At 42.4% G+C, this 14,765-nt stretch overlaps 1 protein-coding gene across 1 annotated transcript in view; it reads left to right on the top strand.

Moving 5' to 3' along the window:
• Positions 1-12,876, top strand: part of PPIG (peptidylprolyl isomerase G) — a 42,642-nt gene extending 29,766 nt beyond the window's left edge. Inside the window, exons 10-13 of the mRNA XM_068245573.1 lie at positions 1,064-1,231; positions 1,837-1,906; positions 3,798-3,934; positions 5,330-12,876. Of these exons, the coding sequence (XP_068101674.1) occupies positions 1,064-1,231; positions 1,837-1,906; positions 3,798-3,934; positions 5,330-7,331 (2,377 nt within the window). The 3' untranslated portion in view covers positions 7,332-12,876. The remainder of the gene's footprint in view (positions 1-1,063; positions 1,232-1,836; positions 1,907-3,797; positions 3,935-5,329) is intronic.
• Positions 12,877-14,765: the final 1,889 nt, after the last annotated feature.

Raw genomic sequence — 14,765 nt, 5'->3', positions numbered from 1 at the left:
GTATAGTAGATTTCATATATTGTTACAGTAATGCTGTTACTGAACAGCTTCTGTAACAAAAACGCCTGCAAAACCGCTCTGAAGTGACGTTTTTTTTTTCAGAGCGGTTTGCGTTTTTCCTACACTTAACATTGAGGCAGAAATGCATCCGAAATCCAAAAAATGCCTCACCCCGGCATTTTTCGTTTCTGCAAAACGCCTCCCGCTCTGGTGTGCACCACCCCATTGAGATACATTGACCAAGCAGATCCGCAGCCGCAAGCGGATCTGAAAACGCCCAAAAAGCCGCTCGGTGTGCACCAGCCCTCAGTGCACGCCACATTGGTTCCCCTGCTGGTCCACAGCTCTGTCACCTTCCAATGTAGAATGCGGTCTCTGTTTAGCTGTCTCGTCTTCATTTCATTGGTCTATTTTCATGCAACATAAATTAGCATAATTCTGCATAAGGCTAGGTGCACACATAACGTAGCATGAAAGGCTGGGATTTATGTCATTTTTATGTTAAATTTGTGTGCGTTTTAATGCGGTTTTTGTGCATACGCGTTTTTTATCACAGATGCGTATTTTAAGTGTTTTGCGTGCATTTTAAATGCGTTTGTGTTTCGTATATACAAAACGCATATGCATTTTATATGCGTTTTTTCATGCATTTTAGGATTGCGTTTTATGCTAATTAATAGGAAGACCACAGGAATCGGAAATGCATCAGAAAACGATTTTTTAATAATTTTTTTTGTTTTAGAAAACTACATGAAAAACGCATGCCATTGCTGTCTCCATTGACTTTCATTATGTGCATTTTTGAAGTTTGCAACAAAACCAGCATTTTTGAAAACGGACACATGAAAAACACATATGCATGTTTGATAACGCAGGCATCAAAAACACATGCGTTTTTGATAGATAAGTTTTTTTCCTGCAGCCCATAGACTTCCAGTAGCGGCAAAAAACGCAGTGTTTTCCGCAACGCTAGCGTTTCTGCTATGTGTGCACCTAGCCTTCACGTGGAATTGTTTTTGTATCTGTATACTCATTCCTGTCTTAAACTTGAAATCTTCCATAGCTCTGAGAGTGAAAAAGAAGATGAGGAAGTTCAGGTCACATCCACTGTACGTCCAGAAGAGATCCCCACTGTGCCAGAGAATAAGTTCTTAATGAGAAAGAGTCCACAAAGGGCCGAGGAGAAGGAAGGAAGAGGAAATGATAGAGACAGAGAACGAGATCGGGAAAGGCAAGTGTTTTCCATGTGTAGATCTCTCCTCACTTTCCCCCTACCCGTATATACTATATAAATTGACTCCAATATTCAACCCTCTTAAGCTGGAATTTTTTATTGACTCAAGTATAAGTCTACCCAGCAAAGTTAACGGCTACACTTGGGGCTCAGGAGGGGTTAATGACTGCACTGCATACAGTACTGCAGCCATTAACACCCCCAATCATCCCTTAAATGCGCCCAATACTTCCTCCAGGTTCCCCAATTATTCACTCCCTTTTATACAGCCCAGTATTTCCCCCTGCCCCTTTCCTTGTTAATTGTTCTTGCTAGGACTTTCAGACCTTTTGCTTTCTTGGCATCGCCTTTCCTCAAATTGTCACTTACCACTGTGTAAATTGCTGCAAATGGAAATGTCACTATTAGTACACAAAATACTCAGTGTGCTCAGTGTTGCCTGTGACTCGTGTATAACCCCTATACTTTCATGAAATGAATCAGAACTAAATTTCTAGACTTGCACTCAAATATATACTGTATATAAGTGGAAATTTGCATCCACATAGTTTTTTCCATATTATTTGATTTGTGATTTTTTTTTTCTTCTTCTTCTTTTCTAGCAATTCCCTTTACCAGAGAAGACTTTTGGTGACTAGGTCTGGGAGAAAGATTAAAGGAAGAGGTCCCAGAGTAAGTATTTAATACTCACAATTATGTTCATCATGGCCTACCTGAATGAAAATGACAGCTAGAAAAATGTTATTGCCTGATAATACCATTCTCCCTTTTCCCAGTGTGCAGTAATGGAAGGTGCCCCAGTTGTTTTAAAAGTGCTGCAGAGCAGTCGTGTGCTGGCTATACCTTCTGACCTTAAACTACAGTATACCCTGCATAGCTGTTGAAAGAGCAAGTCCGAAATCTCTTCTTTTGTAGATGTTCCTTTGTTTACATATGCCCTGTAAGCATAGGAGGGAGCCTGAGATCTGGCTTTACTTCCTGTCGCCTTCACTGGAACATCCAAGACAACCTAATGGGTGGAACAAAAGCAGCCCACTAGGATGGGCAGACAGTTAGATACTACCATTGATCTGATTGAGGCTAGGTGCACACATAACATAACATGAAAGGCTGCGTTTTATGTCTTGTGCATATTTTTTTCTTTTTCATGTTCGTTTTTTGCTGTGTTTTTGGTGTTTGCATCTTTTTACCGCAGATGCTTTTTTTCAACAGTTATGCGTGCGTTTTAATGCCTTTGCAGTTCGCATATACAAAACGCATATGCGTTTTACAATTGTATTTTATGCAAATTAATAGGAAGACAACCAGAAGCGGAAATGCATCACAAAACAATTTTTTTAATGGAAAAATGCATACCATTGCGTTTCTATTGACTTTCATTATGTGCATTTTTGCATACTATGCAACACAACCAGCGTTTTTGAAAAAGCACGCATAGAAAACACAAATGCATTTTTTTTTTATATATATGCGTTTCTGCGTTCAAAAACGCAGCGTTTACCGCAACGCTAGTATTTCTGCTATGTGTGCACCTAGTCTTTTGAAACTCAGTCATGCTGCACACATGGCCAACATTTTGGCATTTATGAAAAGGTGTTCTTGGGTTCAGTCTGGTCCAGTCTGGGTCTTCTGCGCATGCGGACCCCCCGCGTAAGCACAATAGACCTGGACTATTGCGACTGAGCCAGTTACCATGGATGATTGCCGCTAAACGGAGGACGAGGGACGCATCTGTACTTAAGGGACTGGAGGGAGCCCTGGGTAAGTAAAAAAAAAATGTTTACATTTGCAGGTCTCTGGTTTACTTTAAAGGACACCAGAGGCGAAAATAAACAAATGAAATAAATGATTGTATCTATCTTCCTTTCACTAAAAATGACTTTTTAAGATATTCCACAGTTTTATTTTATATTGAAATCTACTTTTTAAGTTGTAACTGTTTTTTTTATTGTGTTTGCTCAATGACAAATTTATTGAAGTATGCCAGAGCTAAAATCTATGAACTATTGACCCTGTTTCTCTCTTTCTTGCTCTCAGAAGCCATTATCTGCTAGAAAAGTGTTTTATAGTTGAAATTTCTTAGGATCACACTGTAGTCACTTCCTGTGAGTCAGGACTGAGTCAGTCACTTGCATATCTGATATTTAACTCTTTCAGGCAGAGAAAGAAAAAAAAAAAGAACACAGCATAGTTATTTGTGTGCCAGGCACCATACATACCCATGTCTATCTCATCATGTCACATGTCACCTTGGGTATCCTTTAAGTGTAGTGAGATTGTGTTAGATGCTCTTATGTGGTTTTTTTTCCCCCACATTTTATCTTGATGAAGGTAGATTCCATCTCTCCCTGCTCCAAGACCGTTGAATAAATTATGTAACTGCAACTGAAATTCCACTTATTTTATGAGAGGCATCATTTTCAAAATAAATCTGGTCTGATGCCATGGGCAAAAATTCTGCTCCTAACTTGTCTTAGATTTTACACACATTTTTCATGTCTTGTAAGATGATAGTTTTACCGAAAGAAATAAAAGAAAACCTTAATTTCTCTATCTGTTCCAGCGCTACCGCACACCCTCTAGATCACGATCGAGAGATCGATTCAGAAGAAGTGAGACTCCCCCACACTGGCGACAGGAGATGCTAAGAACTCAGAGAATGAGATATTCCAGTGGGGAGCGCTGGATCAAGGGAGACAAGTATGTTTTACTGCAGTGTTTGTCAGATTTCCATCTGTTCTTCTGATGTCTTATACATCTGCTTATTCTTTTATGCTGGGCATAGACGGTGAGTTTCTTCCTTATCAATCGAGCCGCTGATGGCTTGATTGATGATATCCGACAGGTCCGTTGACCCGCCGGATAGATTACCCGCAGGCGGACAATAGCGGGGGAGTCGAGCGGCTGATAAGGGATGCCCGCGGGGACGAGCGGGAATCGATCCGGCGCATAAAACTCAGTCTATGCCCAGCACAAGACTTCAGAATGCTCTGTTGGAGGTAGCTAGTATTTTACAATTACATAAATATCTTAAAGTGGGATCAAACTCAAATTTAATCTATGGTTTAAAGCATTAAACTAATATGTCTTCAGCTGTCTGATTTCCAAGTCACAGTAATGGTTAATACTGTACAATCCACAATTTGACATGCTGTGTTGTGATTTAGAGGTCCCTAAACTCTGGCTACTACTGTGGCTCATAGGACCAATTCCCTGAATTCACTCAAAACTTGCACGTAACTGATGATATATGTATGGACTTTACAATGTGACTATATGAGTATATTTGGGTTGTAAAAGTCCTCATATCGCTTTGTTTATTTCCTGGACGTCTGCTATTGGTCGTGGCCATTTCCCTTGTATACATCTAATGACGCGTAGCGGCGGGCAGGTCCCGCCACTCGTGTCCTGATTGGCCAGCTAGACGTGTTGTGGCTGCGCATGCATGTGGCCACGAGCGAGTCATCACGCTAGTTTTCACCCAGGTACGCTTGTGCAACCTGGAGGGAGGCGGCGGTGAGAAGCTGGCTAATTAGGGACCTGGCCACGTTCCAAGGTGGGTGTGTGGGGAAAGGGGGGTGGCCACATTTGAATGTACCAATGGGTATAAAGCAACATAGTTCCCCATCAGGTCCGCCTGATACATGGACCATTATGATTGGAGGGATTTATAGAGTGTGTATTGGCAGTATATGTTCCATGATGACTATATAAAGGTGATTGTAATGATTTAGATTGCATTTGATACACAGCAAGAGCTTGATAAAGAGGTTTCGCCTCGAAACGTTGCATTGTCTGCGGTGATGAATCAAAAATAAAAGAGCATGAAAAATACTTTGGATGGTGGCGGCTGATTCTCTACAATCACATTGTGGAGTATACAATAAAGTTGTTGTTTTTTATACCTGGATCTGACAATTTGAGTCATCAATGGTGAAGTCTACCACAACCTCCCCATTTTAAAACAATTTTTAGTGTATGTTCTCTTTCTTGGCATCTCTGTTTTACTATTATAATCTCTTGAAAGGAAATATTTGTTGTTTTCAGTAGTGGTACATTACTAATTTTTTTTTTTTTTTTTTTTTTTTTTTGCAGGAGTGAAATGAATGAGAAAGACACTCCAAAAAGTCCAGTAAGAGGAAGAGAATGGAGACAGTCTGACCAGAGAGCCGTGTCGGAGAGTCCCAATGAAAGAGGAGATCGCGGATGGAGGAATAAAGAACGCAAATCCAGCAGCAGAGACAGGGAACCTAAGAAACACGCCAAAACTGAGGAAAAAGAAAATAAAACCTGGAGCAGGAAAAGGACTAAATCAGACAGCAGGAGTGAAAGCAAGGAGGATGCTAAAGGCAGCAGAGATGCCAAACATAGCAAAATGGATAAGACCAGGTCAAGAAGCAAGGAAAGAGGATATGAACGAGGAAGAGAGAGAGAAAAACACTCCAATAAAACAAAAGACAAAGAAAGGAGTAAAAGCAGAGAAAGATCAAAGCACAGCAAGTCAAAACATGAAAAGGCTAAAAGTGAAAGCAAAGATCGAGTCAGAAGTAAAAGCAAGGAGAGGGGGAGAAGCAAAGAAAGAGGAAGGAGTAAAAGTAAAGAACAAACGATAAGCAAAGAACTAGATCAAAGTAAAACCAGAGAAAGGAAGAAAAGCAAAGAACGAGACAGCAGTAAAAGTAAGGAAAGGAAGAAAAGCAAAGAACGAGACAGCAGTAAACGTAAGGAAAGGAAGAAAAGCAAAGAACAAGACAGCAGTAAAAGTGAGGAAAGGAAGAAAAGCAAAGAACGAGACAGCAGTAAAAGTAAGGAAAGGAAGAAAAGCAAAGAAAGAGACAGGAGTAAAAGTAAGGAAAGAGTTAAAAACCGAGAACGAGACAAGAGTAAGGAAAAGCAAATCAAGGAAAGGGACAGAAGTAAAAGTAAAGAAATAAGGAAAAGCAAGGAACATGGTAGAAGTAAAAGCAAAGACAGGAAGAGAAGCAAAGAGCGAGAGAGGAGTAAAAGTAAAGACAAAAGGAGAAGCAAAGAGCGAGAGAGGAGTAAAAGCAAAGACAGAAGGAGAAGTAAAGAGCGAGAGAGGAGTAAAAGCAAGGAAAGAAAGAGAAGCAAAGAGCGAGAGAGGAGTAAAAGCAAGGAAAGAAAGAGAAGCAAAGAGCGAGAGAGGAGTAAAAGCAAGGAAAGAAAGAGAAGCAAAGAGCGAGAGAGGAGTAAAAGCAAGGAAAGAAAGAGAAGCAAAGAGCGAGACAGAAGTAGAAGCAAGGAAAGAAAAAGAAGCAGAGAGCGAGACAGAAGTAGAAGCAAGGAAAGGAGGAGAAGCAAAGAGCGAGACAGAAGTAGAAGCAAGGAAAGGAGAAAAAGCAAAGAGCGAGACAGAAGTAGAAGCAAGGAAAGGAGAAAAAGCAAAGAGCGAGACAGAAGTAGAAGCAAGGAAAGGAGGAGAAGCAGAGAACGGGATAGAAGTAAAAGCAAAGATAGACAGGACAAAACAAGGAGTAAAGAGCGAGAATCTGGAAAACCAAAACATAGATCTAGTAGCACAACTAAAAGAAGCAAAAGCCGAGAACGATCACGAAGAGCTCAGTCACGAAACCGAGATAGAAACAGAAGTCCGGATCGTGCAAGAAGCAAGGACAAAGAGTCCAAATGGAGGGGACGGTCCAGAAGCAGAGATCGAAAGAAAACCCCAGACAGGTCCAGAAGCAAGAAGAGTAGAAGTAGCTCAAAATCTTCAGATCAAGAGGTCAGTGAAAGCAAAAACAAGGACAGCACTAAAAAAGATGGTAGAAAAGACTCTCCGAAAAAATCCCCCGAGAATGAAGCCCACAGACGAAAATTATCTGGAAGCAGCCCAGACAGTAAGCAAGTCAGAAAATCTAGCCAAAATAATGCAAGTCCGGACTCCAACACAGTGCATAGTACTTACCGAGAGGAGCGTTCATCCCGCCAGAGAAGTCAGGACCGAGAAAATAGATATTCAGAGGATAAGGAAGACAAAAAGTCAGGAAGCTGTGAGAGACGTACCTCTCGTTCAAGGGAACGGAGATCAAATAGTCAGTCTAGTCCCAACAGTATTGGTGACAAAAATGAGAATTAAAATCTTAAAATTTTTGTTCCTATTAGACTTTTATTCTTGGAACTTTTTTTTTTTTTACAGACTTTAATTATGTTTTTGTTTTTTTAATCTTTGGCCTGGATCATTTGTACTGCTGGTGTTTTTAATAAACTCCTGATGAAAGAATTCTAGATGTACAACATCAAAAAAAAAAAATTTTCTCACCCGTTACTTTTATCGTTTTTTGCTGTAGTTGTTTAAAACTTTTTTTTTTTCTTTTCCCTGCAGATCGGCAGTAAATGCATGCCTTGAAGCCCTAGGGTAAAATAACCGTTTTTGTTTTTTTTCCCCCAGCTTAATTCAAAATATTACCCACAGAATCCTTGGTGAAGGGGGACTTAGACCTAAAACATTAGGATGCTTGAAGTATGTGTACAGCAATTTTTTTTTTGTTTTTTTTTGTTTTGTTTTGTTTTTAAACTGACTGTGCTCACATTTTATGTATGGTAAGACTACTCTTCAGAATGTTGTCTGCTGTGTAAAGGTGGCTTTAGATGGAGTGGAGAAAGGTTAGATTCCCTCCCACGGTGTTAATTACATTCATCTCGTGTCCTGGTGACACGTGGGAGTCTGTTGTGAATCCTAGCTGTCAAAATAGGAAGTGAAGAGAAAATCTCCCAAGTTTGGGGATGCTGATGGCAATAAAATCTTAACCGGTTAAAATACTTCCAAACACTGAAGATGTAAAACTCTCTGTCCCTTTTGCGGATATACAACCCAGTTCCTATCCTGACTACACTCCAAGATTTAAAGGGGATATCCTATGTCAGTGGTCCTCAAACTAAGGCCCGTGGGCCGAATGTGGCCCCCTGAGGCTTTTTTACCGGCCCCCCACACACAAAATGTATTCCTTATAGACTCGGTCAGCTACATCTTTAAATATTGGTTGTCCGCATATAGACGATCAGTGCTGGCACCACCCATCCACATGCATTGCCGAGGTATTATTAGAGCATAGCAGGAGTTGCTAAGTTACTAAATTAGCAATTGGCTGCTGTTGCTGTGTAATTTATTCACTTAGGCCTCTTTCACAGTAGGATGTTACGTTTTGGTGCGATGTTGAAGTCGCAACGCAAGTTACAACGCAATGCCCTGAAAAAGTCACAACGCAACTTAATGCCCCGTCACGGTCGCATACAGTAGAGCATACAGACAATGAAAAGTAGGTTTCCAAGCCATTACTGAGCATGTGCAAACAGTCCAACGCAGCTAATAACGTGTATAACGCACTGCATGCAGTACTTTCACTTACCGTGCAGCGTTAGACACCAACGCAACGTGTGCACTGTGAATGGGGCATTGAGTTTTCATTGCAGTGAGTTATTCTGCTTTAAATGTTGTTTTAACGTGCGACTTTAACATCGCACTGTGAAAGAGGCCTTACTTTCTCAGTACTCACCTGAAGATGGATCGGGAACCTCACAGCGACACTTGGTGAACGAGGGAACAATCGCTCGTTGGTCAAGGAATTGCCTGTCGTCTGAAAATTTGCTGTAAAGATCGGATAGTGTGTATGGGCCTTAACCTCCTGAGCGATAATCCCGAGCTGAGCTCGGGGTATATCGCGCAGGAGGATTTCTCAGGCCCTGGTGGGCCGATTTGCATAATTTTTTTTTTTTTTTGTTACACGCAGCTAGCACTTTGCTAGCTGCGTGTAACTTCCGATCGCCGCCGATCCGCCGCCGCTCGCCGTGCCGCGCAGCCCCCCCCCCCTCTCCGACCCCTTGCGCAGCCTGGCCAATCAGTCCAAGACGTCGGTGACGTCATCCCGCCCCGTCGCCATGGCGACCGGGGAAGCCCAGCAGGAAATCCCGTTCTGAACGGGATTTCCTGCTTACTCTGATCGCCGAAGGCGATCGGAGTGGGTGGGGGGATGCCGCTGCGCTGCGGCTATCATGTAGCGAGCCCTGGGCTCGCTACATGATTTAAAAAATAAAAAATTTACAAAAATAGTGCTGCGCCACCTCCTGGGCGATATAATTGTATCGCCCAGAGGGTGAAGTCATCACTATGATCTTCTATGAACCGTGTGAGGGTGTCTGCTTCTAACCACTTCTAAATATGCCAGATGGGGGCAGGTTTGGGCTTGAAAAGACACCAGAGAAGACAAACTCGGCTATAGAGATTCCTGAGCAAAGCCAGTCTTCTCTGGTGCATTCTCAAGCCCAAACCTGCCCCCTGCTGGCTCTGCTATGACTCAGCTATAATGATTCCTGAGCAAAGCCGGACTGAATCCTCAGTCGGGGATTTTAACAGGGCTGATGAGAAGCAAGCTGAACAGTGAAGAATGAAACAGAGCAGGGTAGGTGTTTTCTGTAATGTTCCCACTGATATATATGGTAAAATACATGAGGGTGCTTCGTCTCTGGTTCACTTTAAACACTCTTCAGTGCACTGAAGCAACTTCCTCACCTTACTGTCCAATAGTTTAGTGAGAGTTGTAGTATTTATCTTCCATTGACTGGTGCTTCTCTTGATAGTCTTGCTTAGAACACATCCTTCAGTGCTAGTGGAATATGTCCTGTCCAGTTACTTTTATAGTAATCTCTGTGGTTCCAGGATTATCGCAGTGACAATCTTGCTCGCAGGAATGTGGCGTCGGATTTGAGGCGTTGGAGCAATTTTGGGTACATGGAGTTAGCGATTTCATAAACGGAGGATTGGAATCAGATGATTTTTGTACGGATTCCATTGCCCTGCTTGCTGGTCAGATTCACCTGTCTGCTGGATTTGTCTATCTAGGTCTACCAGCAGGGCTATTATAGGCCAGTAAGGCTGACAGAGTGATGTGGGCATGCAAAATCATGTCTGATAAATATACGTTTGTCTCGCTGCACCTCTGTGTTATGCTATCACTAATAGAATCATGGTAAGAAAATTCTTAGCAGTTCCAATAGAAAGTTTGTGGGTTCACTGCAACAAGTATTCACAGTAGACAAGGTTCCAATGACTGCACACTACACTGGGTTATCTGCATCAAAACAAACTTGACATAGTGTAATAGTGTGTACAGGAGAATCAATCACTTCATTCCATGCAGGGTGCAACACAGGTGTCAAGCCCTGCGCTTTCACTTCACACCCCTAATCCCGATGCGCTCACCAGATAAAAGCCACCTCGGATAGCAGGTGGATCTATTCCTTTAATAAATCCTCCAACTGGGGTGAAGATGCTTGAATGCTTCTTTAATCACAGAATTTAAAATCTCTCGATCACTAAAACAAAAAAATAGTGTAATACAGTAAGATAAGCGGTGCCCAGTCTGATCTTAGATTGCACTTAAAGAGAAACCGTGACCAAGAATTGAACTGCATCCTAATCAGTAGCTGATACCCCCTTTCCCATGAGAAATCTTTTCCTTTTCACAAACAGATCATCAGGGGGCGCTGTATGGCTGCTATTGTGGTGAAACCCCTCCCACAAGAAACTCTGTGGACCATGGTCCTGGCAGTTTCCTGTCTGTGAACCTTGTTGTATTGTGGGAAATAGCTGTTTACAGCTGTTTTCAACTGCCAAAAAAAGCAAGCAGAGGCTGCATCACCTGCCAGCAGTAAAAATGTCACCATGTGATAAATGTCAGAATGTAAATCGGAGAAGAGAGATTTTACAACGGGCAAACACTGACTAAATCATTTATACATAATTAAGGAAAAAAATGACGCACTTTTTTTAAAATTTATTTTCACTAGAGTTCCTCTTTAACCAACAGGGTCTAATGGCTTATCAGCATAACGAATGCAATAGCAGTGCTCAACCAGAAAGATTCACGTGGGCCGGAGAGCTTGAATGAAACTGGAACTAAATGAGTAGCGAGAGCACAGGGCTTGACGTCTGTTGCACCTGGTGGAGTGGTTGATTGTGCAGTACCGGATTACACTATGTCAAGTTTAATTTGATGCAGATAACCCAGTGGAGTGTGCAGGAAAAAGTCACTGTAGAATTTATTAGCCTGAAAGATGAATTTATGAAATTCTGGTGACGGCTTGCATTGTGTTCTAACGGTACATTTTAAAGTGATGCAGTAATGAGCGAGTGTAGCAACTGCCATATTTGTTTCTATTTGCGGTCCTTTTACCCGCTGTGCTGCGGTAAGATGTGGAACAGTTGCACCACATAGTTGCATTGTGCGCTAAAACTGCAGTGCAAACAAAGAGAAAATCAACACTCCCGGGATTGCGGCGGAAGTTGTTGGCTAACACAATGTAGCTTGTGCATTACTTCTGCTGTGCCTGGAGCACTTGTCACACTGCAGGCTGTGCTCCATGGCCACTACAGTGACTTGCCGTGGTAAGTGTAAGAGGGGCCTCAGGCACTGCCTGCTTGGCTGTCCTACTGACCTTTCTGGCTTCAGTAGTGCCTGACTTGCACACCTGAAACAAGCATGTCATTAGTGTGGTTAAACCTTAGCCAGAACACCTGATATGTGTGGTATTGGAGGCAGAGGTTCAGCAGGAGAGCCAAGCTATTGTCAATATTTTTAAAAAAAGTAAATATGGTAGTCTCCATATCCTGCTCATTACAGGGTCACTTTAAACATTATCCTTTGCTGGTTCACTTTTGGTACCCCCAGAGTGAATTTTTGACTTGTGGGAGAGACTAAATCCAACCTCCTGGGTAGGACGTGAGGAAAATTGTACTACTAATATTTTACTGTATTCCATATTGATGTTAACAGTTAAAGGACAACCGAGGTGACATGAGATATACATGTATGTACAGTGCCAAGCACACAAACAATTATGCTGTGTTCCTTTTTTTCTTTCTCTGCCTGAAAGAGTTAAAAATCAGGTATGCAAGTGACAGTTTCTATCTGGGTCTGGACCAGGTTGGAGTGGGTCAGACTATATAGCATAACCCTCACTAATAAGTTATTACAGCCTAAAATACTTTCCTGTCAGTAAATGGCTTCCTGGAGCAGGAAAGAGATAAAAGGGTCAAAAAAAAATCATAGATTTGAGCTCTGGCATACTTCAATGAAGGTGTCATTGAGCAGAGACAATGAACCAGTAAAAACTTAAGAACTAGATTTAAATATAAAATATAACTGTGGGATATCTAAAAGTTATTTTTAGGAGAATGAGGATGGATACAATTGGTTTTTCTCTTCAGTTTGTTTTCACCTCGGATGTCCTTTAAAGGACACCTGGACTAGGATAAAAAAAAAAGTTTAATTTATTCTTTCTTTTTTTTCTACTTCACTGATCTTTCTTCAGGCACCACCCCCAGTAGTCTTCGAGGCTGCTTCATGTTTTCTAGGTCCCCTCCATTATGCCTCTGTCACCCATAACTACAAACTCTCACCTGACTTGGTTGCTGCTACGGTGCATGTGCCTCCTCGATTGCGCTTTTGTGGCTGTATCCCAGTTCAGGTGTGCTTTAAAAACGCCTTTTCACAATTGTATTTCTAGTCCTTCTGCAAAATATTTTACTGGAATCTGTTTCATTCTGTGTTTAAAGTGAACCTGATGTGAAAATTTGTGAACTCTGTGTACTGTAAGTGGTAACTAAAACATTGGTAACCTAGAAATCAGTCTCATGTTTTATTTTTAGTTTAATGCTTTCATTTTTATAGGGACCCTGAGCAGTGCGAAAAAAAAAATGGAAATCTGGACTTACCTGGGGCTTCCTCCATCCCCCTGGAGCTCGCGAGGTTACCTGGCATCCTCTTGGTACCTTCCGTGGTCCCGCTGGAGGCTCTGGTAATCCGCACCCGGTGGATCATGATGCCGGTTCAGCGTAAGCGTCCTGCATGGATCAGTCTTTAGAGGACTGTGCAGGACTCTTACGATGGGGGACCTCGTGGGCTACAGGGGGCTGGAGGAAACCCATGTAGCCTACAAGGATGTTCCCCCCCCCCCCCCCCCCCGGCATCGTCTTGGTTCTTTCCATGGTCTCACTGGCTGAAGTCGCATGTGCATGCCCCCGGCGCATCATCATGCCAGTCGCTGTAAGCGTCCTGCGCATGTGCAGACTGAACTGTGCAGGACGCTTGCACCAACCGGCGTCATGCCGTGTCGGGTGCGGATTACCAAAGCCGCCAGCAGGACCATGGAAGGGACCAAAGGGATTTTTTTTTTCTTTGTTTGGGGTCCCTTTTTATTATTGCATCAGACTTTTACAGCTACGGTTTAGAATACAACAAGCAAATTGCAGCGAGTCCCTGTGGAATAGGCCTAGTCAGGTCTATGTTGCCGGTGCACAATCCCTCTGTGGGTCACCACTCCACACACGGTTCAATGTAGTAAATACGAAGGAGGCACTCAATATTGAGTGCCTCCTTCGTATTTACTACGGTTTAGAATACACACTCTGCCTTATTAAGTCTCACCTGTCTTATGGTGCCCACACACGGTACAATTTTCCCATTTATTCAACAAAACAATCAAATCGAATGAAAGATGCATCTCTCCCCATCTTAAGAAAACCGAACGTTTAACCCCTTTTGGGGGTTGGGAAAAATTATGAAATTGTTCGATCAAAAAAAGATTGTACCATGTTTGGCCACCATTAGCAAACAATAATTGGATTCTCCACGTTTCTAAATAGCTGATCTGTCTTAAAGGGAATCTGAAGTGAAAATAAACTTATCATATAATGATTTGTATGTGTAGTACAGCTAAGAAATAAAACTTTAGCGGCAGAGATATGAGTCTCATATTGTTTCCAGTTCAGGAAGAGTTAAAGGGACCCTGGGCACTCATTAAAAATGAAATTGTGACTTACCTGGGGCTTCCTCCAGCCCACAGTACACCAAAGGGTCCCCCGGCCTCCTCCTGGCTCCTCTCCCAGCTGGCAGCTTCGTTATGGTATGACTTCTGACTGAAGGCATCAGGCATGCTTCCCACTTTGCCGACCTGCATCATCATTCCGTCCTGCACATGCGCGGTTCTCTAATATTGAACCACACAGGACTCACGCCGACGCGTGGCAAGCCGGTGTGATGACACGGATTGACAAAGCGGGAAGCAGGCGTGACGCCTTCAGGCCGAATTCGTACCGTAACGGAGCCGCCGACCGGTAAAGTAACCAGGATGACCTCGGGGGACTGCGGCGTCGGGTGGGCTGGAGGAAGCCCCATGTAAGTCACAATTTCATTTTTAATGAGTGCTCAGGGTCCTTTTAAGAAACTCCAGTTGTTATCTATGCAAAAGAGCCATTGAGCTCCACGACTTTCAAAGTCACAGAGAGCTCTGTTTTCTGAAGCTTATCTCAAATATCTGTCATCTGCATTTTGTTTTTCCTCCAGAGGAAAGTTCAAAAGGTCATTAGTCTGCTCTGTGCAATAATTTAGAAAGCGGAGTGTAATGTGTAAATTGCAAATATTCAAGAATGATGCTATGTTATAAAAAAAACTAAACTAGAACTGAAAATAAAAATATGAGACTACTTCTTTGCTACTAATGTTCTATTAACCAT

Source organism: Hyperolius riggenbachi, chromosome 7 (genome assembly GCF_040937935.1).
Source record: "Hyperolius riggenbachi isolate aHypRig1 chromosome 7, aHypRig1.pri, whole genome shotgun sequence".
NCBI classification, from domain to species: domain Eukaryota; kingdom Metazoa; phylum Chordata; class Amphibia; order Anura; family Hyperoliidae; genus Hyperolius; species Hyperolius riggenbachi.
Note: the sequence above shows the minus strand (reverse complement) of the source record. Positions and strands in the feature narration are given on the sequence as shown.